Source organism: Lobosporangium transversale (genome assembly GCF_002105155.1).
Source record: "Lobosporangium transversale strain NRRL 3116 chromosome Unknown BCR41scaffold_26, whole genome shotgun sequence".
In the NCBI taxonomy this organism is placed as follows: Eukaryota; Fungi; Mortierellomycota; class Mortierellomycetes; order Mortierellales; family Mortierellaceae; genus Lobosporangium; species Lobosporangium transversale.
The window spans coordinates 77830-105623 of NW_019029004.1; the positions used below are offsets into that span (position 1 = coordinate 77830).

The following is a 27794-nucleotide window of genomic DNA, read 5'->3' on the forward strand; positions in this document are numbered from 1 at the left end:
CGTAGCATTGAGAGGGATCTTTAACTAATATAGATAATAAAATCCAAAAATAAAATAAAATAAAAATAAATGTAATAGTGGCAAAAGTAGAGAACAGTGGATAAACGTGAATTATATAGATGTAGTCCCTTCGGAAATAAACCGATATTCTCCTCACCTAATGCAATAACAAAAATAAAGTTAAGCATTTTAGCATGGCGGGTATGCAAGCGAAAATGCTAGAATTTAACTGTTACACTAGATTGTTCCTCGCAGAAGAACTACGTAATGTAAATTATCATTCCCATAGTTTTAGATAGGCTTTCTAGCATTACTTTTGTAGTGTAGGAGGTACTCTTTTATGATCATTACTTGGCTATTTAGCTACCTCTATTATAGACAATGCATCAGTATGGTACGTAGGTCCCTTGTCCTCTTTTTGTGAGGGAGATTGTGGGATTGAAAGAGAGCGAACAGTTGTTCATGTGGAGGTATGCGGGACGGCTGCTGGAGATCAACTCGGTGGAGTGAGTGCCGTTAGACCAAGGACTTGAGCCTGGCTATCCTTAGAATAGGACAAACACATCCTTGCTGCAAGAGCAACCTACGTCAAGCAAGCACTACATCGAAGTTCGGCTGCAGTCTTAAACCTTTCTACCTCATTTTTCCTTTCTTCCCCTTTTTCCATCTCCTATTCAAGCAATGCAAGCAGGGCAGAGCCGATTGGCCTATAAGCCCAGTCATATTCCTTCACCTGTTCTCCTCCTTGTAAGCTCTCTTCAAACCTCCGTCTCACCGGACTTGCCATGCTTTGATGACCCATTTGGCAGGTGGCGAAGGTCTGACAGATGAATGTATGGAACATATCTTTTTTTTTTCTTTTCAAATGAAGAGTGAAAGATATGTGAAGGTAAAGTGTGTGAAAGCAAGGAATGTGATAGAAGAAGGTGTAGAGTGGTAAAGTACGCTAAGAGTTCAGGCCCATAATATGTATATACTCTCGCATCGTATATTGTTGACATTGTGTGAATGGTATACCGTACTCAGAGTAGAGGTCAAATTTTTTTGAGCAAAAATTTTTTGGTGTCGACATTTGCAATGAAGAGAGCACTACCCTTTATTTTCTCTTTTCATTTACAAATAAGATACCTCTTTATTTCCACCCAGGGAGCCATATTGGGGCCAAAGCCACTCTCTGTAGCAGTCACTTTGCCTTCATGGCAGTCACATTTCGGCACGTGCAGACACCCTTTCGTTCCAATATGTAGGATGTTACGTCACACTTGGGGGCCAATTTAATCTTTAATCGCATGGCGTCTTGTGGAACAAGAAAAAAAATTTTCTCACACACACACACAGCATAGCCCAACCTTGAAATAAAGGAACAAATTTATCAATTGTCGCTCCTTTCTTTAACTTGCTTCACTTCATTTTTGCACTCTCCTCTTCCTTTTCTTCCTTTATCCTCTTTTCACTTTTTTCTTATTTCACCCCAATTTTGCTCCCATCAATTTTGCTCTTTTATTTATTCCAAGCCTTCATTCATTGCCTTTCCTTTCCTTTCCTTTCCTTTCCTTTCCTTTTTTTTTTTTTCTTTTTTTCTTTTCCTCCCTCAACTTCATCTCTAGACAATTTTGAACCATCCTGCTACTGAATTATCATCCTTTAGCATTTTTATCAACCTTTCCCTATTTTCTGTCCTCCGCCTATTTACGCCCTTGTTTTTAAACAGGTTTGAAAACACAATGGGAAGCAGCAGAACACCATCACGATGCCCATCACCTCGAACTGAACCGTATGAAAAGAAAGAAAGAAAAGGGGAAGCGAAGGAAGAGTCTTCAAGCACCAATGACCCTAAAATCCTCGAGCCAACCGAGCTAAAGATTTTTTGTATTGTTGATGGAGAAGCTTCATGTTTTCCTGTAAATATTCCTTCTGATCGTTCAGTCGGCGAACTCAAGCAAGCCATCAAAGCAAAGAATACCAATGCATTTAAGGACATCGACGCTTACCAGCTCACCCTCTACAAGGTCTCCATCCCTGACAAAGGCGAGGCTATCTTTGAGTCAGAAATCGAGTCAAAAGAGGCTCTCACAATCGCGTCAATGGAGCTTTGGGAGATATTTAATTCTGAACTTCCAAGGAAAACTATCCATGTTTTTGTCAAGCCACCGCAGCGAGGTATGTATTAGCTCTTGACGGACTGATAGTTATATTTTCAATTGATGAAGCTTGTTTGCTTATTTTCATGCCCAACACCATGTGATATCACGCCTTTTTTATGTTTGTTTCGTTGTAATACAGCTGTTTTATTTGTTATTGAGATGGATCTCACGTCAGGTTTTTACTTGGGGTATTGATGTGTTTGAGAAAACATAGAGATGCAACACTAACATAGTCTTGATACTTTTCGATTTAATAAAACAGGTCAAAAGAGGGGTCGCGACAATTTTGAAGTCGACGAGGGCGACGAAACTTCCTCCAAAAGACCCAAAGTTGAAGAGGACAACTTAATCAAGGCAATTCGAGCAGCAGGACTTTCCGAAAAAGCCATAGTAGATGGGCGTGCCAACCTTCCTCGTCTTACAAGTAAAGAGTTGGTTTCGGTGCTTGAGAACATTGGAAGCAGAACATCAGAGGCCAACATCTTCCAAGCAATATCCCGAACAGCTTCCAGGCTAAAACGTTCATCTTTTGGAAAAGCAGATTATGTGATATCCAGTCCACCAGGGACAAGGCTTCCGGTGATCGATGCGCAAGATCTATATGTAAGAAAGGAATTCAAGGATCTCTACGATTTAATCACCAAACAGTTTTGCAACGCTGAGGACGATGCACGAAACCGTATTGTTGTTACAGGGACGGCTGGTATAGGGAAGTCATCCTTTCTCATATATTTTGCCATCCGACTACTTGCAACCAGTACTGAGGATGATCCACCTATTGTCATCATCCAGCGAAAAGAAGATTCAATGTGCTACGCTTTTGGTGGGTCATCTACTGTTCAAAATGGAGATATAAAGGATTTCGCCGCCTTCCTAGAGCTACCTAACACTTGGTTCCTAGTCGACAGCTCACCAAAGCCGGAGCTTATGGAGGCTCGAACTATCTTCTCAGTATCACCAAAGACGTTATTTTCCGAGTCCAACATGTATCAAGAAATTGTAAAGAGGGTGGTATGGATTTATTACATGGCACCATGGGAGCTGGATGAGTTAAGACAGTGTAGAAAAATGGTTCGGACCTTTAACATCGTCAGCGAAGAATTTATGGTGGAACTCTATGAGAAGATAGGTGGTGTGCCAAGGTATGTTCTCGAGAAACCAGCGAGCCGACTGCACTTTAATAAAAAAGATCTTGATGGAGCTAGGAGGGTAGCATACAGTCGCGTAGAAGAAGCCCTCGACAACCTCAAGGATCCATTGAAGCTGTTACAATATTTTGAACAGGCCAAAGATTCACTACAATATAGCAGCCGACTTCTTCATCGTCGTCCAATAGGAGATCACCAGCAATTTGTGTTAGAGTGGGCCTCTAATCACATTCTCGAAAAGGTGTACGAAGCAGCGGACGACAATACTTTTGATATGATATTGGATCGATTAGTCAATGGCAAAGTTGGAGTAGATCTAGGAGCTATGCTCGAGATATGTATACGTCGCATACTACGGAGAGGCGACTGTACCTTCGTGGCCAAGAGTCTAGATGTAGAGAAAAAGCAAGATATCACCATCACCATCGATGCCAAGCCGACGGTTAAATTCTTCGAAGCTTTTGATGTTTACAAGGAATCGATGAAAGGAGAACTATGGATCCCAAAAAGCAAGACTTTTGCCTGCGTTGATATGCTAATAGCGCCGAATTATCTACTCCAGATTACGGCAAATGTAAAGCATGGTATCAAGAGTGAATCTTGCAAAGAACTTCTTAAAAAGCTTCAAGAAAAAAAGTGGATTCGCTCAGAGAAGGACGTTGTATTTATTTTTGTTGTTCCAAAAGCTAAGGCTGAGGAATATAAGAAACAAAAATTCAAGATTGGGGCTGGTCGGGTGGATCCTAAACCGACAAAAGAACTATCAAGTATCAAGCAATATGTCATGGGGGTAGACTTAAACGCAGAATTACAGCGAGGTAGACTTGAGGGCAGAACTAAAGCGGTATAAAATAATAATTTGAGAATAGTACATCAAACTGCTTCCATAATAATTATAATGTAGAATGACAATATATTCAATAAATAGAAGAATAGAGGCTGGAAGTAACACTGTAATATTGGGTACCAGAATAGCTTAAGATGTCTTTGTGACTTGGTAAAAGGAATATTTCCAAGCAACTCTCGAGGCTGAACAGCTTATACTTCATCAGGTTACCAAAATCTCTGTCTGGATATTTCCTTACCATCCTGTGCTTTTACAGAGACTCTGCACACCAATTTCACCACTCTGGTGATTTTACTGCTACCACTAGATTTGCCCGAGAGAAATATTTATCTGGTGGGTAGACTCGCAAATGCATTCTATAAAAGAAAATAAAAGAAAAAAAAAATATTGGGAAGTCTACCCACCGCTATGCGCATAATACAGGCCTGCCAAAAATGAGAAGGTTTTAGACATCAGTGATGTTTGCCAGCTCGCTCTTTGAGTAGTTCTGAATCTCTCTGGTAACGTGGTTACCGATAGAATGACTACATGGCGATTATGGTTACTGGGTGTCCATATGTCAAATAGTTTACATCCCTGACAGCTACAGACATGTACACAATCAAATCACGCCGTTGATCCATTTCGCATAGTGATTCTAACCGCAACGTGTTTTATGATACAGTTTAAGTAAGCTGTGAGAATCACTGCTTGTACGGCAAAGTCCTTGAGTCCTAAATAGGTATCCATTCTGGTTAGGCGTAAGTCAATTACAGATTTTCAAAAAATAAAGTTCCTGGTTCCAGGAATTTGACTTTCATTTCATTCTTTCAATGAGTGCTAGCTTTAAGTTATCGTCGTCGCATGACTTCTTGATTGTGGTCGATACCATTGGCCAGGTGGCGGTACCGGTGGCAGATCAAGCAGCTTCACAGATCCGGCGCTATCTTTCGGAGGCCCAAAACCCCTAGTGTGCTTGCTCTCATCCCTGTTCTTTTCATTCTTCGAGTCTGCTTTGAACCATAGCAAATTTGGATTCAATTGTTCTGAAAAATCGAATTTACTTCGAGCCTTTGGAGGCTGATCCCTTGACCATGTTTCTACACCCACCTTGAGTAGTGGTATCTTGGTTGAGCGACCTGGCCTCTCTTCAATATCAGGCGTCATGTCAGGGACATAGCCATCATGATCATCATCGAAGTAGTTAGGATATTCATGTCTGTTTACATCCTTATCGATGTCGCGATTATAGTTGACAAATACAGCGTCTAGGCCTCCCATAATCTCCTTGTCAATGTCGTCATCTGATAATGAACGAGGGTAAGAGTGGGCTGAATCTTTAGGAGCAGAGGGAAAGGGGCTTGGCAATGGTTGGTATGAGGCTGTAGTTGTTCTCCATTTTTCGTTCTTGTTGGACACAGCTGAGTTACTTTTCATTGACAGTCGAGGCGGTTTGTTGCGGTTGGCCCCAACTGGAGAGTTACCCAAACTGTTAAAGTCCCTGTCACGACCACTATATACCTCATTATCGCCATCATCATCGTCCTCACTATCACTAATCAAGAGTCTACGTCTGTGGCCAGTATTTTGACCGCTAATACTTTGGCGGCCTTGGGCATGGAGATGCTCAATATCCTCATCGTCGACTGTGGATGACATGTAAAGATGACTCTTTGATAACTGGTTTCTCATGTCATCTCCCTTTGTAGCCTTTGATGACATCTTCCCTCTAAACCGAGAGACTACGTCCGGTATTGAATCACTGGCTCCAAGTCCAGACGGACCCCATCGATCAATAAGTGCTTGCATTCGTCTTGAATACGGGTCTACATCATCTTCCCCGGTAGGAAGGCCCACCATGGCGGCTGATAGGGATTGTCCAACCCTCGCTTTCGCAATTCGTTTAGCAGATTCTACGAAATCAATCGTGCGACTAGAATGTCCAATTTTGTACGTACGGTCTAACGTTGTTGCTGCTTTTTTCATCTCACCCCTCAAAAGACTAGTGCAGGCGCTTTTAAATGTAATTTTTCGGATTTCGCGCTTCGGTATCCGGTATGTTTGTTGAAACCGAGCTGTCTCTTGTGAATCCAAAAATGCGCTCTGAAGTTTAGGGCCGCTTATTTGAACTGAGTTATCCTCTCCTAGTTTTCTGCGCTTTCGAACCGTAGTAGGCGTGACATAGGCTGGAACATTGATGTGAACTAAATCGCATGTCGGAGGTGGACCTTGTGGTAATATTCTGGGTGAAGAAGAATAGTACTGAATGGTAGTTCCTTGTGAGATGGCGCGTTGTACAGTTTTATATGAAGTTTGGGACCTGCGGTACTTTTGCTCCTCCTGTCCTTCAGCGAGTAAGAGGCAGATCTTACCCTTGCGTTTCCTTCCTGTACGACCCATTCTTTGTAACTAAAATAAATAAATAAATAAATAATATTCAGGGAATAAGTAGCGGACGACAAATAATAATATTAATAATAAAAAATAACATTCTCCATAAGCCAAAAAAGTGCAGACTTTAGAGCTTACCATGCGGATGGGAGATGAATGACTATCATAACAGACAATAAGGTCTACGTCTCCGATATCTAATCCTTCTTCTCCAATCGAGGTTGCAACAAGAACATTATGGTTGCCTTTTTGAAAATCAGCAACAACCTAAATGAGAAAAGTGAATGAGCTTTATACATTGGTCTATGGATGCACTCCAAATTGGAAAAAAAAAAAAAAGAGACCCACTAACCTTTTGCTGTTCTTTTTGTGAAATACCCTTCTTGCCTTTAGCTGTCGCTTGCCCAATGAAGCTCTGGACCTTAATGAGTGGGCGATGATGCTCCAAAACGCGACTGATCTCTTCTACAGACTCACGATAGTTCGCAAATATCATAACTCTGGTCTGAGGAAGAGGGCCGTCCTCACTGACACCGGTGCTAGATGACGCTGCTGATTCCGCTCTGGCCTGTATGAGTATATCCTGCTCATCCTGATGATCAATAAAATGTTGTACGACTATCCCAACCAACCTTTCCAACTTTGGATGGCTCACAAAGCTTGATTGTTTCATCTTGATACGGATACTGTCCATCATTCGAATAAAGTCGGGGATTTCCATCATGGCTTTTCGAGCAAGCGAAGGTCTATTGTCGTCGTCGTTGTAATCGATATCATATTCACCTCGTCTTTTCTTTGATCCTGAAACGTTTTTATTTGTAGCGTTATGGTTGCTGCTATTGGTAAATGGGTCCATGTTGACAAAGAAGGGCTTAATGCCATGAATGGTGAGCAATTCATAAGCATGTACCAAGCCCATGCATATTCCAACTTGTTTTTGAACATAGGCTTTTCGTGCATTGTTCCCTGGATTGTTCATCACAAACGCGTCTCTCCCTTGAAGGAGCACGAAGCGTGTCAATTGGCTGGGATCCGCAGTTCGAATGACGTTTTGCTTGACAAGACTGTCCAAGAATGGTCTCATCATCCTGAAAAACTTATCCCTAATCTCTCCAACTTCTTTACCACACGGAACAATCATCTCTTGGACAGAACGTTTGAATACGTACTGCTGCAAGTCCATCGAGTCCTCTGTTCGTAACTCGATTTTTGCGATTTTTAGGTTTCTGACGACTGTTTGTACCGTTTTGATATCACTTCCAGGGGTTGCAGTCAGCGCCAGGATGCGTACATCTCTATTCAAAGGCTCCAGCTGCCGAATCACCTCTGAATAAGCATAACGGCCTGTGGCGCGATGAGCTTCATCCACTACTAGACATACAATATCTTCTGCGGGGCAGATACCAGATTTGAGGTCATTTTGAAGCACTTGCGGTGTACAATAGATGACCCTTTTTATCTGCCACATCTCTTTTCGAATCTCTGCGTTTTGTTGACCTGTCATCTCCACAGTAACATCCTGAGGAATTCCACAAACATTAAAGCAGGCTTCGATCTGTTGATTGACTAAAGGCTTTGTTGGTGCCATGAAAATAATTTTAGATTTAGGAAACCATCGAAAATAATTGAGCATTACGACTGCTGCAATAAATGTTTTCCCAAGACCCGTTGGAAGCGAAACCAATGTATTTGTGAAGAGCGCACGGCGAATGATGTTGTACTGATAGTCACGCCTTGGGTAGTTGACCGGGTATTGCCAAGTAAGAGCAGCACGTTTGTCGATTAAGTGATGTGTTGCAGGCTGATCCGGCTGCGTCCGTGCTTCTGGACTACGGAAGATATCCTCTGCAAAATCGTTCAGTGGGTCAGACCGGGGAAGGACGTTGGGAGGTAGTTGTGCTGTAGGTAGTGAGTTGGAAGTGGAAGCAGAAGTGGGTGAAGAACTAGTTGAAGCGTCACTGTTTAAGAAGTATGAAGAAACGTTTGAACTGGATCCTTGTCTATTGAATCCGTGTAAACTGTTGTTCGTGCTTGTCTGCGCTTTCTGCAAAACTGGGGTGTTTGAATTTGTGTTGGTTCGATTCTCTGCGCCACCAAAAATTGAAAAAAACCTTACTGGTTGTTGCTGTTGTGGAGGAATAGGCGCTCGCACCTGTTGTATTGATGGTGAAATAAATGAGGTATTTGATCCTGTTTTAGGAGCCGAAGATATTGATGAGGATGAAGTATCGTCCAAGAGGTCATTGTCAAGCAGAAGATCAGTATCTTGTAGATCGCCAAACTCTGCAAAGTCATCCTGTTCGGCCTGAGTAGTTGTCGTCACAGTGGGAGTGTTTTTGAAATAGTGAGCAATACTGGGGTTATTTTGATTCGAGACAGGGAAGTTCTTTTTGGAGGATACCGTAGAGTTCGGTTTAAGGTCCTTTTGATTTCGCACATGCATTACGTTTGTTGCTGGACCAGAGACGTGAGCATCATTCTGGTTGCTTGTTTCTTCCAGCAAGGCTCTCTCTTCACGGTCTAGCTCAAGTACATCCAGATCTATGTCAAAGTCAAAGTCATCGTCAGTTGTGAGTGCCATGGTGGTTTTTTGCTCCGGGTTTAGCACTGAATGACCAGAGTAGCTTTATTGTATTTATGAAAGAGACAAGGACAAATCATACATGCATTCAACTTCTTAGAGTGAATGAACGAACTTTTTTAAAAAAATGTACTTTATTTGACTGTCTTTTCAGTTTTCACAAATGATGAGACAAAGTCGTTCAAAGTTCTTTGGTCATTTCGTAAATCAAGTCTGCGGGCTAATAAAAAAAAAAAAAAAAAAAACCAGCTTAGTTCATGCATTCTAATGACGAGATTTGAAGGTTACGCAATGGCAAATGTCTAATACAGCAACAGATATAATACTTACACGGCACACCTTAGCCTTTTTGGCAGCCCAATTGACCACAATCGGACGCTCCATCATGGCAGGATTTTCAGCAACGATTTCCTTTGCCTCCTCAATAGTAGTCGCATTGGGCGCGTCCTTCCTCAAGAAGGACTTTACGACCTTAGCGGTCTCCTCGTCTGAGCCTTGACCAGCTCCTAGAAAAGTCAGAACCTGCTCCACTTGTTCTGGAGTAAGCGGGTTATACTTGAATTCGATTTCCTCGAGTTGAAACCCCTTCTTCTTCGCTTCTTCCTCCAAGAGAGGAATAGCTTTTCCGCAGGTTCCACAGAGGGAGTTATGGTAGACAGTCAGAGATAGGGTCATTGAAATGGGTTTTGCGGATTGATGAGACAGCGAAGACAAGGAAAGAGAACGGATTGAGCGTGAGAACCTCAGAGCTCCTCTGAATGCTGATAAGGTTGCCATCTTGACCTGAACAAAAAAAAAAAAAAAAAAAAAAAAAAAACCAGCCACAGGGTTCAAAAAGGTGATTTTACTCTGCCAAGCCTAAAGTCGTGGCAAAATTAAACCGAAGTTGTCTCAGAAATGACATCAATAAATATCTGTAAGAAAAAAACGACTTTTGGACTTTCAGCATTTAAACTCTTTCTCTCTCTCTCTCTCTTGCTTCCTCTCTTGCTTTCTTTTGTTCTTTCATTCTTTCATTCTCACTTCATCTTAATAATCTTTGATATATTTTCCTCTGCTCTCCAAAAAAACATGTTCAGTTGGCTCAACTCACCTCAGCTACCAGAAACAATCGAGACCCAGGCATTCCGTTCAATTTCTGGGGGTCCTATCCTTCGGATCAACGCTATCAATGATCGCACACACAAAATGAAGCTCATCCCATGGGAAGACATCCTCGAAGTCTTCCCGAACGCTATCTATCTTCGAGATGCTAACGGCATTGTTATGCCTGCAAGAGACTTATCCCTCAAAAGGTATATATTATGAATCAGCATCGATTTATATGTTCACTACCTCGCTTTCCTAGTTCTTATTCAAAGAAATATTCATATTGTCCTTCTTAGGATTACTCCTCGATCCATCAAACTACAAGCGGATGTCGTTCTAGAAGTTGTCTCAACGCAGGATCCCCCGCCTACTTCTTCAAGGCCTCAAAACATTACAAAGACAACCGACATTATTGATTCACAATCAGCAGGAAAAGACGTAGCAACATCACTATCATCACAAGTGAATGATCATGCCACAGAATCACAGTATGCTCAAACTAGGACATCTACATCATCAACAGTAGCATCAGATAGGCGTAGTTCAGACAAAATACAACAGCAGCAAAAGGATGAAGACCAGCTGGACTGGACACCATTCCAAGCAAACACTCTGCCTTTTCAAAAAAATACATCCACATTGCTATCAGAACAAAGTCAACTTATACGGCAGGAGGTGATCCATTGGATGCAGCTGCTATCTGCAGAACAAGAAGAAAGATTGGAGGTTATGTTGAAGGCGCTTCGTAGACCTGCTCGGTAATCTTTGAATATTTTTCTCGGTCTCTCAACTCTGCATAATAAAGATTTGAATCCGGTACATCTCAAAAATCTATTTGAAATGCAATATGTATTTATTTTTATTTTTATTAACTAACAAACAAAGAAAAAATAATGCCTGGTTTAATGCAGAAACAAAGTTATGATCTATTCAGTATGGAATGAGGATAAAAAAAGTATAATTCTTGGTAGGGTCGATTTTTTTTTTTTTTTTTTTTTTTTACAAATGAATAATCTCGACTGCATAATCGGGAATGCCTTCACCACCCTCCCATTTACGTCTCCTCCTCTTGTCTGTTGAGACACCACCTGCTGCTGTGATAATACCATGATTTCCTGATGAAGCAAATCCAGCAACAGAAAACTCTTTTTTACGACGAATCATCTCCTTGTGCTTACGATCAAACAGCCCCAACGGTCCACGCAAGGCCTTCTCAAGCTCGTTCGATATTTGAGTCTCACGCTGCATGGATGTTTGAATGGACTTGAGAACAGGATGAAGATGAGCCGATAAAATCAACAGCGGGAAATGAACATCCATGATCATAGTTGTAAAGTCCACAATCTTTTATATATAAAAAAAAAAAAAAAAAAAAAAAAAAAGAGTTAGATCAGTTATTTCATGGCGTTGTACCACGTTGATTCTTTCCTCTTTTTCTCCTTCTTACTATTCCATATCCGGGAAGTCCTCCTGGAAGCTGCTTCTTGTCCGCACGCTGGTTTTGATGACCGATGCCTCCACGCACATCCCAGATATCGATCCAGCCCTTCAAGATCTCAAGAACAACTGTAAGCTCTTCTACAGTCAGCTTTTTAAGCGCCTGCTGCATAAAGATCTCATTCCTTGGTGCAGTCATAATCAAATTCAAGAAGTAGGGAATATCCGGTATTGATGTTGAAGTAATTTTTGATTTTGTTGTTGTTGACGATGACAACGATTGCGATACTACTCCCGATATCCCTGTTGCATTCTGAGATCTTGCAGATGTTGAGATGGATGTCTTTCTATTCAGGCTAATAACCTGCTTCAACATCACAATCATATCCCCTTCGGGGATATCATACAACTTCTTGAACGCAAGCTCCAGCAGGTGCCATTGTCCACGCTCCATCAGATTTAAAGCAATACCAGCCTGGCCTGCTCCAGGATTAGCATTCCCGACCAACTGATGCTCGATCATAAACTTAATTACCTTGCTCGGCCAGAAGCTCATGTCGGGCTGACCATTGGGTAAATGAGGGAAACAGTAGCTGATAACTGTGATGACAAAGTGATGGGAGAGTTCTGGAGGAGGAATTGGCGCACGACCAACAGCCAAGAGACGGCGCTGCTCATTGTAGTTTTTGATTGCATCCGCCTCAATCTTACGCCATTGTTCGACAGCGTCTCTGTGGGCTTCTAAGCGATGTTCTTCTTCTAAATCCGCCTTGTACTCAGTTTCATCTTCCTCCTCTTTATTCTCATCGTCTGAACTTAACACAACAACCTGGTTCTCATCATCCTCGTCTGAAGAAGATTCAGAAGATGATCCATCTTCGTTGGCAGCCTCCTTTGCAACAGGTTTGCTTTTTTTAGTGGATGCCTTGGTGGCCTTCTTTGAACCATCCTTCCCAGCCTCATTGTCAGCCTTGGTAGCTTCCTTGGAAGCTGCTTTCGCGGCATTAGCCTCCTTTTTCTTCAGCTTCTTCCTCGCAGCTTTATCGAGTTGGATGGTCACTGCATTATCCTTGACAGCTGGTTCATTATCAACTTCCATCTTTTGATCGCTATCATCTTTTTTCTGGTTTGATTGCTGTTGCTGCAACAGCTTTTTGGTTTCTGCTTTCCGCCTCTTTGTCGCCTCGACAGCCTCTTTGACTTCGTCAGCACTGACACCATGTCGCTTCAGAACATCATCCCTAGCTGCAGCCGTCTGTTGGTCCATATACTTGAAGAAGACTTCCTCAAATGCCTGCGCATCTCCTGCATGTGATTTTGACGCCAGTGCCTCCAGAACCTTTTTCTCTTCCATTTGAGCTGCTTCAAATTGCTTTTCAAATTCATCCTTGCCCTTTGTCAAGTCACTGCCCTTGACAATGGCATTGGTATCGGAAGGAACGAGGAGCGATGTGGTTGTAGATGTGTAGGCATCCTGTGCGATGGCTCCTGATTGTCCAAGAAAGGGGGTCGTATCCTTCATCCTGCCCATAGCACCGAGAAGCGACATTGGTTCTGCATAAAAATGACAGAGATAAACATCGGATTTCACAGTGGTATTGATTGTTGTGGATATAGTAATGACAAGGACAGATCCCGGAAGAAGGGCCAGCTGACAAGTAGAATTTTGAAGACTGAATACTCCAGGAAAAAGGTGTTTTGCTTGAAGAGTTCCGTACTGAATATCCCAAATAGTTAATACCAGTTCCGGTTTGTCTAAGACATTATAAATAGTAGATGATTGTATACCTCTCTGCGTTGGTACTCTGGATCGACAATGACTAAGAGACTATTTGATGAAATACGTCCAACCAGCCTTAATTAAACGGATGCATGACTACTTACCATTGTTATTATGAATTCCAGCAACTGCGAGGTAATTGTCACCGAGAGCGATGGTATCGACACTCTGCAACAATGGGTCAACCCCCGTTCTGGCAGTAGATATAGCTGCATACCCAGGAAGGGGTAGTGTCAAAGTTTCTATGGCACTTAAAGTATGGTCTACTTGATCCACTGCAACTTGATAGATTTTTAGTTCACCCGAGGCAGCTATTGAGTAGATAACAGAGTGATGTAGTGAGTGATAAAGCGTATAAAAAAAAAGATAAGAAAGCATGGCACAGTGAAATGCGAGTACTATTCAGTAACTCCAGGCGCTACATTGTATTTCATAAAACGTACTCAAGAAAGAGAACTGTCCTGTTACGGCGTCAAAAGCGAAGCTTGGGGATCCAGTAGTAGACTTCAATTCTACTTGACCGAACTCAGTAAATCCACGTTGTTCCTTATTGACATAGGACAATGTTATAACCATTGTTTCTACAGAAGGCTCTACAACAGTCATGACGATCAGAGTCTCGCGAGGCAACGAACTTGTGGGAATCCAGGAACCAGTTGTATTATAAGTGGTCGCCCAGAGTACTGTATTTGATCGATCCTGAGTACTTTTGTCCTTTTTATCTTTCTTATTGGCCTTTGCTCCAGGTGCACTGTGAACTTTACTGCTACTAACTATTCGTTTCATATCCTCAGTAACGAGCACCAGACTACCGTCCTTATTTACTAACACGGCGTGATTAGGGAGCAATGATGACACGAACAATTGATAGATCTCACTTTCAAACTATCGGATAACAAAAGAGTTGAAAGAGCAAATTTAGTTTGCTGGGATTAGTAACTATGTAATAAAGGCCATTGGTTGATGAAGAGTGAAAAAAAAAAAAAAAAAAAAAAATTATAAAAAAAACTACATTTTCATACCTTATGGACCGTCTTACGAGCACTCGAAGGCTTTCTAACGCTTTCTATGACATCGTTGTTGTTGAGGATTGAGGGATCTGAAGCAGTTGAGGTTTCATCCACCCACCTCCAAACGACTTTGCCTTCCTCCTTTGTGGGGACATCTGTGCCCTTGGCAATGACAGCATAGACATGACGAAGCTTTCCGGATTTTTGGATTGTTTGAGCCGATCCTGTAAATGAGTATCCAGGCGCTGCGGAATAAGAGAAAACACATTTCTGATCCGCTGTCTATAAAATCAGTCCACCAAATTCATATCCAAGTCAGTTGATGATCTTTTTTTTTGTTTCTCTTTTACAATTTGTAGATCAGCTTCTAGTCGATTTTCCGTTTATTTCTACAGATCCCAAGCCTGAAAAGCAGAGGAAACATACATTGAAGAGCTGAACACCTTCGCCCTGCACGGCCACTGCAAGCAAACAGGAGCCATGCTCCTCCTCCGATTTGACTTGTACAACGTTTCTTTGCTCAGGTGTGCAATGGACTGCCTGGAGTTTTTGGTGCCGATGTGAAGTCGAAGAGTAGCTGGTAAGCAAGAATGGATCGTCGACAGAGACAGGCATAGCGATGAATGGATTGCAGTCGAGTAATAACAATAAAAAAAAATGAAATAAAAAAATTGCAAGGATGTGTCCAGTCCAGTTCTGCCTATGGAAGTAAACTCAGAATGCAACCATGTAGAGCATTGACAAAAAAAAAAAAAAAGGCAGGTAAGCTTGTATAAACAAGTCAAGCCACAAACCCAAAGTGTGACTTCGAATGTCTAATTGTTAAATGACAGCGAATGTGGACGTCGAACCTTGTGAAATGTCACACCAATTTAATTGCATAGGCCATTGATCAATGGTAGTATCAACTGTACGTGCTGAGGAGTGAAAGACGAGTTCAAGAGAGCTGGCAATCTCTACCTTTCTTTTTATGTGCATTAGATTTGATGGCAAATATGTTGCTGACGCTAAATATTGGCGTCAAGGATAGGGGAAGTCCATCCTTAAAAGTAGTTGAAGGAAAGTGCTCTCTTATCCGAGTTCATTATTGGATCATAGACAGGTCTCTCTCACTTCAATGAATTGCCTCAGGCACATACAGTAGCACGTTCCTAAATCGATCGGATCAAATTAGATCCGATCATTTCTTCAAACAACAGACTCAGAATTTAGCCAACAATTTGACCCTTGTTCTTCGTTGCAATGTTCTCACATACAGTCTAACACAATTCAAATATCCATTACAACTAATTATCTTAACTGCAAACTACAAATTTCCAGAATATCCGGTTATACGGTCTCCAACATCGCGCGAGGGTTCTAGTTCCTAACGACTTTCACGTGATTCTTCCTTTTCTGACCTGTCTTCGTCACTACCTTTGGTTTCCCAGAGAGATCCGCTTGCCAACAGAAATTTCCGAGACTTTTACCATTAGTCTCTAGGCCAGCTTCTACCTGCTGCTGATTACTTGTTTACAAAGCGCAGGGAGTTGGCGCGGATACCGGTCAGGCAAATTTCACAAGGCTACTCATTCGCAGACATTTTTCATAAGAAGTCCCCAGGCTTTCAGTAACCAATGTCGAAGCTGCTGAGAGTGATACTGAGAACGAAGCCGTTTTTGGTGGCGTAAAAAACCACTTTTCGGTGGCGTGGGAAAGTCGTTTTTGCCACCAGCGGCGTAGCAAAATATAATGATCGCGTCGTTGCCACCGGTGGCGTAAAGGCTTTTGCCACTGTTACCGTAAGGACTTGCCACTGGTGGCGCAAAGGCCATTGCCACCAACAGCGTGGCGAAGTATATAGTCGCGTATTATTAACCCTAATGAACGCGTCGTTTGCCACCAACAGCGTGACTAAATATACGGGACTTCCTGGTATCCGTGTACAGTGGTCATCAAAAGTCATTCAATGATTTTGAATTTTTAACATTCTCATTCCTTTTCTTCATTCTCATCTAGCATGTGGCTAGTATATTTGGGGTAGTGCATTTGTTCCCCACACCTCATGATTACTTTCAAGTCTCATTCCTAATTATGACTTCATTGTGAAATAAAACCAATTTCAATTTGACCTGCCTATTGAATGACTTCTGCTGAATTTCAATGTTGATTGCAAAAAAAATTTTTTCACTTCTCTTTTTTCTACCAAGATTACCTTCAGCTATATCTTCATACACCTCTACTTACAATTAACATTCCACATCGTTTAGTATTTATTATGAGGACGCTTTCTATGGAAAAGGTACAAAATGCTCAGGCCTTACTTCGACAAGGGAAGTCTACAAGCGAAGTGGCAAGGCAACTTGGTATCTCTATTTCATCGGCAATAAGGATCAGGAGTGACGTCAAGGACAATATTCCTAAACCCAGAATGGGCAGACCCTCATTGGTTTCGCCTGCTACCAAGAGGGTTATTGCACGCGAGGTTGATACGGGGAAACTTAGATCCATTCTGGCAGTTCAAGAATACATCAGATCGAGCCATGGAGTGCATGTCAGTGTAGAGACTGCCCGACGCTATGTAAAATCAGAGGGTTTGAAAAACTATGTCCGCCCATTCAAGCCTAGGCTGACAAAAATGCAGATTGCGAAAAGGAAGAATTTTGCCCTCAACCACCTTGACTGGACTGTTGATGACTGGAAGCGAGTGATGTTCTCGGACGAAAAGCTTTTTGAAAGGCTGGGGTCCTTAGGAGGAAGAACACAATATAGGCGACCCGGCCACAGGACTTTAGAAGATCGAGATGTTAGAGAGAGATCAAGGGGAGCACATAACAAACTTATGTGGTGGGGCTGTATCACTTATCATGGTGTAGGCGATGGTTGCAGGATCCCTGTCACAGTTGATTCCTCTTTATATGTTGATGTTCTACAAGATTATGTCCTCGGCTCATGGAAGTGGTATGGCCAGGACTCTGAAAAGTTAATTTTTCAGCAGGACAATGCAAGTGTTCATACGAGTAGGATGGTTAAAGAGTTCTTAATTAAGTCACACATTACAACTTTGGAGTGGCCTCCAATTTCTCCTGACCTCAACCCTATCGAGAATGTATGGGCCTACATGGATCATCGGCTCAAGGGATATGAGAAGGTACCAAAGGATCTGGATGAACTATGGGAAAGACTACAGGATATCTGGACATCTATTCCACCTGACTTCCTTGATGAGCTATATGAAAGTATGCCACGAAGGGTAGAGGAGCTACATCGCATGAAAGGAGGTCGTACACATTACTGAAGAACAGAAAAAAAAACAAATAAAGCAAAGCTCCTGATTTTCTTCAAATGTCATTCAATGAGATGCCAATAATCGGCATTCATCTAAATTTTCAATTAGCAACAGGAGCTCATTGACATTGTTGTAGGAGTGACGTTGTCGATGGTCAAACTCGCTACGTAAGTTTCATTAGCGACAAGCAAGATCAAATTGGAGAAAGGAATGAGAATGTCGAAATTCCTAATTCACTGAATGACTTTTGATGACCACTGTATCATCGTTCATGGTGACCCACCGAGTTTTTATTTATTTATCAGTTCATCCTGACAAAAGGCAGCACTCTGAATTCTAGGCCCGTCCATCCTGTCCGCCTGCGTCTGTAGCGCGACCGGGAGACTTCCGCTTCGAAAAAAACATTTTTGATCGCCTTTATTTCATATGAATGGTAATATATTTCGCTAACACTTCCGTATAAAAGTCTTTTCTACAAAGTCATAAGTGGTACAAACGGATCAAGGGGCAAACATTAAGGCAGCTACAATGGATCTTGAACCGCGAGGCGATGTCTTATATATCAAAGCCCCATTATTCAAAACTATTGGATAACAAGCGCATTTCAAACTGTGCAGGAACCGCAAAGATATAATGTTGCAGTCGTTAAATATTCATTATTATCGATATAAATAAATATATAAATAAATAAGAATTCAAATCATATGTCAAATGAACCATGACGAATCTTGTCCTGTCAAATGAAGGTTATTTATTATTATAATTGTTTTTCTTTTTTTTTTTTTTTTTTTTTTAGTTATGATTATGTGATGCGATACAATGCAAAAAGAATATGACACGTTGTATTGTTTGCTTCAAAGACTTTGTCATCAATAGCGCTACAAACTCAATCCGCCATATCACTGTATGATTTTACTTGGCCCTTGGACCCCTAGAATGTGAAGTTATTAAAAAAAAAAAAAAAAAAAAAAAAAAAAAAAGCAGTAAGTTTCATCAAAGCTCAAACCAAATTCATGGTAAAATATAAAAAAAAAAGCAATAAACGAAAATTTACCGTTTGGGGAGAGGGAAGGTCAATGGAGCTGTCAAAATAGCACGCTTCAAGTTCTTTCCCTCTTCTGTAGATGCATTAGGGCCGAGTTGAGCTTTCTGAGTCGCTGTTAGCTCATTGACCTTACATCCCAAAGATTTCCATAATTCATTCACCCTGTTTTGCTTCAAAGATAGATCCCTTGTCATTACTGCAGCATCGATATTAAAGTTCTCAAGTGTCAATGCGAGAACAAATATCCAAGATAGCAATTTGTCCTTTGACTTTGGTGTGAACGTATGTCTAGATTAGACGTTGTATCCAATACAGAGAAATTATATTAGTCAACTGAGTGTCCATGTTTGTAGAAACAGCCATGTTTGCACATGTAATTTTTTTTTTTTTTTTTTCCTTCTTTCCACATACCTCTTCTTACTATCCTCCGGCATCTCTGTGAATCGTTCATAAAAGTTCTCCAGGATCAGACTGGGAACTTCACCTCCCATGATTCTGTTTACTGTATCAGAGTCGTCTAGTTTTTTATCAGGGATTGTCCTGAACGCCATCAAATAACTAATATACATCAATACTCGAATCTTGTGTCGATCCTTCTTGCTAACCGACATTAATGCCATGAGGGAATCATTAACATAAGAAGATCCTTGGAATGGCAAGACAGTTATTGGTTGATTTGGATTGTTCAAAATTGATTTGAAAGGAATGAGCTGATATTCTGCAGGAGTGATAAGGTCATCAAAGTTATAGATTTCCTCGACTTTTGTAGCATTGAGGTTATAAGGAGGAATGGGTCTGTCCTCGTCTGCCTCGGCCTTGATCTCCGCTGCGTAATTATAACAAAGATAGTATAAGTAGCTACTCTGTATTATTATATCATCCAAAAATTTATAAAGCAATGGTTTAAAAAAGTACCTTTAGAAGGAAGAGCACTGGTCTTGGCAGCGATCGTGTCGCGAAGTATACCAGCATCCTTGTCCAAAGTGCTGACATTGACTGCATTGCGTTCCACAGACTTGATCTGCTGCTTGGCTTTCTTGGTACCAAAAGCCTCCCCAAGAGCATTCTTTGCTACCAAAAACTATGTTCCAGCGCACACAATATTAAAGCGGAAAAGTTGGTTCAGCAACAAGGGAAAAAAAGTGTCAGATTCTCGACCATATACTGTTTTTTTATGATTCCAACTAAGTCCTTTTTCAAAAAAAAAAAAAAAAAAAAAAAAACATATTCTATACCTGATCCATGCTGGATGTATGAACTTTTGCGTTCTTGAGTGATTTGATAGTTCGGTTGACGGCAATGACAGGAGCATCCTTAAATGTGATCTTATCTGTTTTCTTATCACGAATTGCAATAACATATCTAATTGTGTCCGCGTTTTGACAAAAAAAAAAAAAGACAGAGCTTCGTCAACTTTTTTTTAAAAGTAAATCCAATCAATCCAGATCAATAGGAGCATTTAGAGGCGGTTTTCCCTTCTCCTTGTTCTAATATACCTGCAGAATCCATTACGAGCATTCTCTCCAAAATTCTGGCCCACAAACTCTACTTTTCCCGTGTCAGCCTCCAAAATGCGCCTCTTCTTTTTACTTTTTGGTTCCTCATGATCAGGTTTGTAGATATTAAAAGGAGTCTCCTTTGGAGGAGCTATTCCAGGAAATACAGCTACAAGTTGTCATCGAGAAAATTGAGCAAGCATAATAGGAGAGAGAAATTATTAGTAAAGACGGGGCATGCCTTCTCTTTGAAATGAATGTTTGCGTAAATGGCATGAATGCTAAGAGTATTTTTTTTTTCTTCTTTATTTACCCAAGTATGGTCCTTCAACACCAGCATCCACATCTGTTTTAGCAAACTCCAAGCTGAGCTTTGACCCTTCTGTATCTTTTCTCTTCGATGAGGACATTGTATAAAGTAATGTGTTTGAGGTGAAGGAGGACCAAGAGAGCTGATTCCTCTTTACATTTTATTCAAGTGACTGCGATCCAGAAAAAAAAATGTCGGTGTAAACAAACAAAAAAGCATGCTTGGTCTGTATTAAGCTTTAGGCTTTTACGGGTTCACTAAGAAGATCGAAACCCCCCCCCCCCGCTAGATGTATAGGATTATCAATCATCACTTAGATATTCATACATTTAGCCTTACGCATAATGATATCAAGTGAAACCCCCTTATCCTCAACTCTTCCTTGTCAAAATGAACATAAATTTAAGGATAACTTTATTGACTGAGCGGGTTTCTTGGAATACTAAAAAGAGAACAATGACCATATCCCCGAGAACTCTAAAGCAGAAGGAAATGAAGCAAGTAAACAAATAAAAAGATACTTGAAGCTTTAACAGCTCAAAGAATTTGCAAAGAAAAGAGCTCTTGAAATAACATTGACTAGGTGTAATGAATTAGGAGTATATGCTCTGTCTTTTATATATTTATTTTATTTTTTTCCTGCAACAAATATTCGATTTTAATGATTGGTATTGAAGTTGCCGCTGTTGATATTGTTATCATTGTCGCTATTATTGTTGTTGCGGGTCAGAAGATCCAGTCGTTGCTGGTGAAGAAACTGAGGATGACAACGCAAGTTCTGGCCACAATGCTGCGATTACTTCATCCAATGCGGTATACACTAATTGCTGATTTAGCCTTCGATTCTGGAAAGCTGCAAAGACACGTCTGGCACCACGTCGTGCATTTTGATGCCCCACCATATTACCAAGTAACTCGGGTAAGAAAGCCGAGAGTTTACGATTTGCTTGATCTTTTGTCAGCGCTCTTTGTTCTGGAGTCCTCGTCACTTTACTAGCCGCTGTCGCGCTTGCAGTGGTCGAGGATGACGCCGCAGAGGTAGAGGATGGTTTACCTGCACCCGTACTCGTACTTGTACCTGTTAGCAATGGGTCCACTGAGGATCTAGGCGTCATCGATGATATTCCCAAACCAGGCCCAGCAGCCTCATATTGTCCTGAAAGACTGCCAGAAGTTGAACTGGGAATAGAAGCAGGAGGCCAAATAGAATCTCGAAGCTTGATCACATAAAACGTAAGCATATTTTCTTCCACATACGCTTTGATCGTGTCTCTCAACTTGCGTTCAATTGTGCCCCCCAAGACCTGCTGCAAAATTATAACAACAGCTTGTCGCCTCAACCAGTTGTTCTTCTCTTTAAGCTCAAACAATTCAATAAATAGATCGCACAAAGGCTCTGTGAATGTAGTAACCCCTTCAGATTCAGCCACATCCTGCCGAATTTGTTGCGGCTGTTGTTGAATTTGCTGTTGGTACTGCAGTTGTTGCTGTTGCTCTCGCTGCTTGGCATGTTTTTGCTCAGATTGTTGAAGCTGAATTTGTGTCCTTTGATGTTGCGTGTGAGGATCTGGTGAGCTTAGTCTGCGACTCCTCTCCGCTTGAATCAGCGACAGGCGTCCAATAGACTGACCGCCAACCTCTGTAACCGGTGATGGTGATGACGTATCGAACGAAGACAAAGGTGATGTCATGGGTCGCTCGAGGATTTCGCTTTGGACTAGTCTAACGCTACTGGTACCGTCATGACTACCATGTCTTTTCCTCAAGCCCACAGGACCTGCCAAAGATTCAGTCTTGTCATCCCCATCCGCTTCCATTGTAAACTGCATCATTTGGTTACCCAGCTGCTTTGTAATGTTGCCTAAAACTGTCGGTGGACCACCACTAAACATATCATCCAATCCCTCAGAGACTGTTTGGTAAATATGCTTCATAAATCCTTCATTTTGCTCTGCTTCGATTGAACCATCAACACTATGACGTCCTGCGGGATCATTTACACTCGATCCAAAGCCGCTCAGAATCTGCATCCTAGAGGGATCCCGCATTGCCACTGGAGATTGTAATGGGGAGGTTGCAGAATGGAATAGTTGTTCAAAGGAAAATTGGCTGGGTGACGGCAATGTATCAGCTGCTGGCTTTGCAGCCTCTTTTTCCTGATGATCACTTTCGAAAAGGCCATGTGGTATGATGCTGGAAGACGGTGTGGCTGAGAACTGTGGCAATGCTACATTTTCCTGTGAAAGAAAAGCTCTCAACTCCTGAGATTGGCAAATCTCGACATGTTGCACTAGACATTGGAGATAACGCTCTAAACCAATACGACGACCCTCCACAAACATCCGTTGTAGTTTTAGAAAGCCACGTTTTGCAGGGAGCTCATACTGGCGAACGATCGAAGGGTATTTTTCTTTCAATCGCTGGTGTAGTGCAAAAAACTCGGAATAGCGACGAGCAATGACCCATCCAGACGCAAACGAGCCGTCCTGTGCAAGTTGATGGACTTCAATCACATACAAAGCGAATTCTTTTGACCCTTCATGGCCAACAGTGGACGATGTGATGTTGATAGTGGATCGACCCTTAAAAAAGAAAGAAAGAAAAAAAAAAAAAAAAAAAAAAAAGGAAAGAAAGAGAATACATACGGGTGAGCAGCTGCAAGAGAAAGAGCAGGAAGGGTGCTGGGAGATCAGTTTTCAAGTGGCAAAGCAAGCTAAGCCAGCTAAAGCCATCTTACCGGCATGATCATGTTTTCTTGCTCTTGCACCTCGTACAGGGTCTTTTGGTACTCCATGCTTCGAATCTCACGTCTTATATCAGATTTTGACTTTTTTAAGATCCTCAGTTCATTCTCACGGCCCTGCCGTTCCGCTTTTTGTATTAGGGTCTCCACAATAGCTTCTTGCTTCAGCACGGTTTCAATATCCTGTTCGAGCTTCTTGATCTTTGTAGAGAGAAGCAAGTCTCCAGGCGCAGCAAGATGAACATTTTCCTTTACTAAATCACCTGTAGATTCTGCCTCATTAGGCGATGTATAATCACGTTTTACGCTTCTTTGTAACGAATGCAAATCTCTAGTCGGATCCTCCAAGTTGCGTCCAATCGTTGGCTTCATCTCCTCCATTCGTTTGTCATCAATATCATCATCACTAGGAGACACGTTATCCACTGCTGGGGAGAGTCCCTGCTTATCAATCGTCGAGGAGGAGGACCCTTTTGACATTTTGAACTCAAAAACACTGCTGAGTGGAGAATAGCCTGAGTCGGACGGATCGCGAGATTTAACCCTGGTCGTCTTACCGTCCTCCAAAGTTTTCTCCTTGAACCCCTGCCTCGACGGCTTCTCAGACTTACCCCAATCCTTTAAAGCATCTGCTCTTGGGTCTATAGGGTCCAGGAGCTCCGAGCCCACGCCTCCTTTCCTCTTCAAATCACTGACGGATGAGTCCTCTTGTTGTGCATCCTGGTTTTCCATAATTGATGTTAAAGCTGCCTCTACTGCAACAATGACATCCTCTTTGTCGGGCCGCTTCTTTGATATTCCTGGTATCGACAATCCTTCATGGTTATCTACTTCAAGGTCTTCCTCATCTTCTTCTTGTCCTTGTAACTCCATTAATAAGGAACTCCGCAGAACTGGAGTACTCTCTCCGGCGGACGATGGTCTTTCGTACCGCTCTGTATCTGTCAAGTCCAAAGAGTTCTCACGGCCATGACCAACTGTAGATGGGCTTTTTCGATAAGATGACGGGATTATTACTTGGGTTCCGTGGCTTCCACTGACAGGTAGCTCAGGATTCGAAATCGAACTAAGAGATCGAGTGCGAGCGAGAGGAGGTCTCTTGGCTTCTAAAGATGATGAAGGGATATCAAGGCTTTGTTTTGGTTTCGACCCCGATGGTTGTTGAGCTGAATGGGTTGAGTCGATCGAGACGGGGGATCCAGATTTAGATCGTGTATGCGCGGACAATAGAAATGATGGTCGGAAGTTGGAGATAGAAGTCTCTGTACGCTTTAAAGAGTCCTGCTGCTGCTGCTCACGATCTTTTTCTCGTTCTCGATCCTGCTCTCTCTCCTTGTCACGACCGAGTCCAAAAATATCCAGGAAAGACCCTGCACTCGATCTTTTTGTATTCTCTGGCGTTTCTTTCCGTTTGTCAGACGAGCTCAGCCCAATAGCTGAAAACAATGTTGGCCCTGCATTTGGTGGACGTTGGTACGAGGATGTTCTGCGATGCCCTCGTGCCTCCTTGCCCTTATGACTTGCCTCAGCGAGCGAATTTTGGTAGGATGTCAGGAATTTGAAATATAGATCAGATTTGACGAACTCAGGATAGTCTCTTTGCTGCATCTGGTCAAAAACCTGTTGTTGTGCTTCCAATAGTTTTTGGCGCACATTAGAAACTCGAGCATCCTCATTTTTCTTGATCTCCAATTCTGAACTGGAAGAACTCTTGTCTATTGAGCTGTGGATGTTGCTGTTTTCAGTCATGGAGAATTCACGTAAAACATCTACAAGGCTATGATCAATGACGACGGGTCTCGGTGCGGATTCTGAAAAATAAGTGTCGTAGATCATCCTGACATCATCCCGCAACGTATCCGTGCCTTCGACTATAGTGGAGATAGAGGCCTTACGATTACTTCTGATACTTCCAGCTATATTGCTAGGTGGTTTGGGAGTACTATCCGTACTTGTAGACGATGGCGTCAGAGCTCCAAGTGATTTTTGATCTTGTTTCCTGGAGTGTGTAGAAGAGGGTGTATTCAATGCTGATCTATTTCTTGAAGTGGGTTCGCCTACACCGACAAACGCTGTGGAGCCTGCCTCTCCTTTTTGTTCCGTACTAATTTTAATATTGAGAGTGTCGATCAACAGCCAGAACTGAAGCTCGTTCATGTTATCTTTTCGGTCTTGAAATTCCATGAAATAAGATAATCCAGAAGGATTATTAAGGATGGTGTGGAGGTCAATTAATGAAGGTGGATTCTTTGTATCCGCGTTTTCCCTTGATCGACGCTAAATTGTGGTTTGAGCATTTGCAAAGACGGTTACGCATGAAGCCTGTTAAAATGATGTTTATAAAACATAAACATCGAGTGAAGTATAAAAAAAGGAGCCGCATCTTACCTTCGAATATGCTGGTCCTCCTAGCGCTTCGATCCGCTTTTCGGCACGTTTCTTGGCAATATCCAATCTGTTGATATAGACTATAATATCTTCGACCTTGCTACCGTTGACAATCTCGTCTTTATCACATCCCGCTGTTTATCCAGATAGAAAAAGTTATAAAAGATGAAAGATATCCTGTTAGTCCATATCTCAGGATCATGATTGCTTTGTATTCCATTCTTATAACAGCGATTTCATCAACATTTATTACCAATCAAAGATTTCTTTTTCCTGATCTGAGTTATGATGGTGTTTCGAATTCTTTTGACATCCAACAGACTATCACAGCGCTTGATCATTTTCAGAAAATCTTCGAAACTATAAAGATCTGCTCCTGCTCCATAAGGGTCTACTGAATTACTACTAAGACTCTTTGAATCATAATCCATGTTGTCTGTATGTTGCTTCAATGCCTCTCGCAATTTCTTGACCATATTCCTAAGAATTAAAAAAAAAAAAAAAAAAAAAAAAAAAATAGAAAATTATGATTAACATAAATATGAGAAGTGGTCTCATTTTAATATTATAATCCAGCGAAAGAGGGTGCGTATTTAATGATCATGCTTATTATGATGATCTTACTGTTCTCTTATCGCTTTCCCGATCTAGTGCAGTATTTGAATGAAACACATACAACTATCAGAATTCATATACAGTCCATCAAGATGATGAGTACATTCCGCTCAAACAGGCGTTGGACAGAGAACTTACATAAAGATCTACGTTTTGGTTCCAATAATCCGGGTCTGACAAGAGATCCATCACAGGCCTCAACACAACACATACTAATAATTCACGAAGTAAGTGTCGTAGGATCTCGCTTTGAACTTCAGATGGCGGCAACAGTGTCGGCAAAATGGCCTGTACCACATTTCGAAGATAGGCTTCCTCGGTCGCCTGTGTTGAGATGGAGGTTGAGAGCGCTCGATGTAATTTCCCATTGCGGAACTTGCTAGCTACCATGATATCTAATTCATCAGATTCTGTTAAGGATCGTTCAAGTGAATTTCCGCGGAGTGCCATCTCTGCTTTACGGAAATCGTTAACATGAGCTGTCACTTTGGGAACTAATCTCGTTACGAGTAACTGTGTGAGATCTAGACCCATGAGACGGGTTTTGAGACGTATTAGAGCAATCCTTAACAGCTTTTCGATGCGTTGTTGAAGCATCACCTCAGGAGTGATAGAACGCATCCAACTTGCTACATAGTCACGTATGATGAGTTCAATCAATGAATCGACCGCGTCAGAAAAATCGGGCATAGTTTTAGCTATAGGTTCCCTATATTCGGCAACCTGTTCTTGTCGTCGCTGTTTTTCAATATTGCTCCAGACTACTGGACGAGTGAACTTTGCAGGACGAAGGTAATGGAACATGAGGCGCGATTCAGAACCTGGCATGGTTCTATTGGTGTGGTTGCTTTTATTCTGTTGAACATTGCTAGTAACAGAAAGAGCAGTAGCTGCATTTTGACGTTGTCGACGAGCATAAAGGATAGAGAATGCAATGTTGGAAGCAGCTAATGTCAAAAGAGAAAGGATGAAAACGATGGGTGCGGCGAGGATGAACGTTGCGATTCTGCTCAAGACCGAATTGCCAAATGTCTTTGTCAAAAGAAGGATTAGCACCAGGCCAATCGATATAGCGAACTTGAATGAAGTTAGGTGAAGTGATTGTGCAAACCAGCGGGAATTCTTGCCCGGTGTTGCTATAGGCACTGGTTCTGGTAGCATCGGATATATGAATTATAAGTTGATCTTATTGCCTGAGGCTGTGCTGTGTTGTCAGCTTGGGAAAGAAAAAGAATATGAGGAATATTAGAAAGACATAAGCACTATGTTAATAAAAGGAGGGGAAGGTGGAATCAGGAGTGACCCGAAGAATTAAGGAAGAAATAAGGGTACTAAAGATGAAGAAAGGTCATGGGTCATGGGTCATGTTAATTGTTTGCAGCAGAAAGTTGAACTGCACACCCCACACCTCGGGAGAGATTTGCTGTAATAGCATGTACATGTACAATGTCGTCAAGAAGGAAAAAAAGAGAACGTGACAGACACGAACTGTTGCACAATCCTTTGTGCTTATCCGATCTTCC

At 41.8% G+C, this 27794-nt stretch overlaps 6 protein-coding genes across 6 annotated transcripts; 1 reads left to right on the top strand and 5 right to left on the bottom strand.

The window, feature by feature from the left end:
- Nucleotides 1–4964: 4964 nt before the first annotated feature.
- On the bottom strand, nucleotides 4965–9090 carry BCR41DRAFT_397638 (hypothetical protein; the record flags this gene model as incomplete). The annotated part of the gene is made up of 3 exons (XM_022028897.1): nucleotides 4965–6527; nucleotides 6648–6776; nucleotides 6862–9090. The coding sequence occupies 3 exons, from the start codon at nucleotides 9088–9090 to the stop codon at nucleotides 4965–4967; spliced, it is 3921 nt and encodes a 1306-aa protein (XP_021879915.1).
- A 181-nt stretch (nucleotides 9091–9271) lies between these two features.
- BCR41DRAFT_397639 (hypothetical protein) lies at nucleotides 9272–9867 on the bottom strand (the record flags this gene model as incomplete). The annotated part of the gene is made up of 2 exons (XM_022028898.1): nucleotides 9272–9310; nucleotides 9421–9867. 2 exons carry the CDS (start codon nucleotides 9865–9867, stop codon nucleotides 9272–9274), a joined length of 486 nt encoding a protein of 161 aa, XP_021879916.1.
- Nucleotides 9868–9958: 91 nt separating this feature from the next.
- On the top strand, nucleotides 9959–10997 carry BCR41DRAFT_103729 (hypothetical protein). The gene is made up of 3 exons (XM_022019325.1): nucleotides 9959–10006; nucleotides 10170–10385; nucleotides 10505–10997. The coding sequence occupies exons 2-3, from the start codon at nucleotides 10340–10342 to the stop codon at nucleotides 10939–10941; spliced, it is 483 nt and encodes a 160-aa protein (XP_021879917.1). The 5' UTR covers nucleotides 9959–10006; nucleotides 10170–10339; the 3' UTR covers nucleotides 10942–10997.
- A 181-nt stretch (nucleotides 10998–11178) lies between these two features.
- Nucleotides 11179–15132, bottom strand: BCR41DRAFT_423249 (hypothetical protein; the record flags this gene model as incomplete). The annotated part of the gene is made up of 6 exons (XM_022030272.1): nucleotides 14833–15132; nucleotides 14419–14688; nucleotides 13840–14281; nucleotides 13501–13707; nucleotides 11627–13371; nucleotides 11179–11523 (listed from the first exon to the last, which is right to left on the bottom strand). Exons 1-6 carry the CDS (start codon nucleotides 15019–15021, stop codon nucleotides 11179–11181), a joined length of 3198 nt encoding a protein of 1065 aa, XP_021879918.1. The 5' UTR covers nucleotides 15022–15132.
- Nucleotides 15133–18472: 3340 nt separating this feature from the next.
- On the bottom strand, nucleotides 18473–20683 carry BCR41DRAFT_338197 (RNA polymerase I associated factor, A49-like protein). Its single transcript, XM_022022105.1, has 7 exons — nucleotides 20529–20683; nucleotides 20216–20384; nucleotides 19955–20081; nucleotides 19635–19800; nucleotides 19131–19545; nucleotides 18729–19007; nucleotides 18473–18605 (listed from the first exon to the last, which is right to left on the bottom strand). The coding sequence occupies exons 1-7, from the start codon at nucleotides 20623–20625 to the stop codon at nucleotides 18587–18589; spliced, it is 1272 nt and encodes a 423-aa protein (XP_021879919.1). The 5' UTR covers nucleotides 20626–20683; the 3' UTR covers nucleotides 18473–18586.
- Nucleotides 20684–21137: 454 nt separating this feature from the next.
- Nucleotides 21138–27644, bottom strand: BCR41DRAFT_423251 (hypothetical protein). Its single transcript, XM_022030273.1, has 6 exons — nucleotides 26410–27644; nucleotides 26281–26303; nucleotides 25910–26136; nucleotides 25657–25790; nucleotides 23263–25545; nucleotides 21138–23107 (listed from the first exon to the last, which is right to left on the bottom strand). Exons 1-6 carry the CDS (start codon nucleotides 27430–27432, stop codon nucleotides 21236–21238), a joined length of 5562 nt encoding a protein of 1853 aa, XP_021879920.1. The 5' UTR covers nucleotides 27433–27644; the 3' UTR covers nucleotides 21138–21235.
- Nucleotides 27645–27794: the final 150 nt, after the last annotated feature.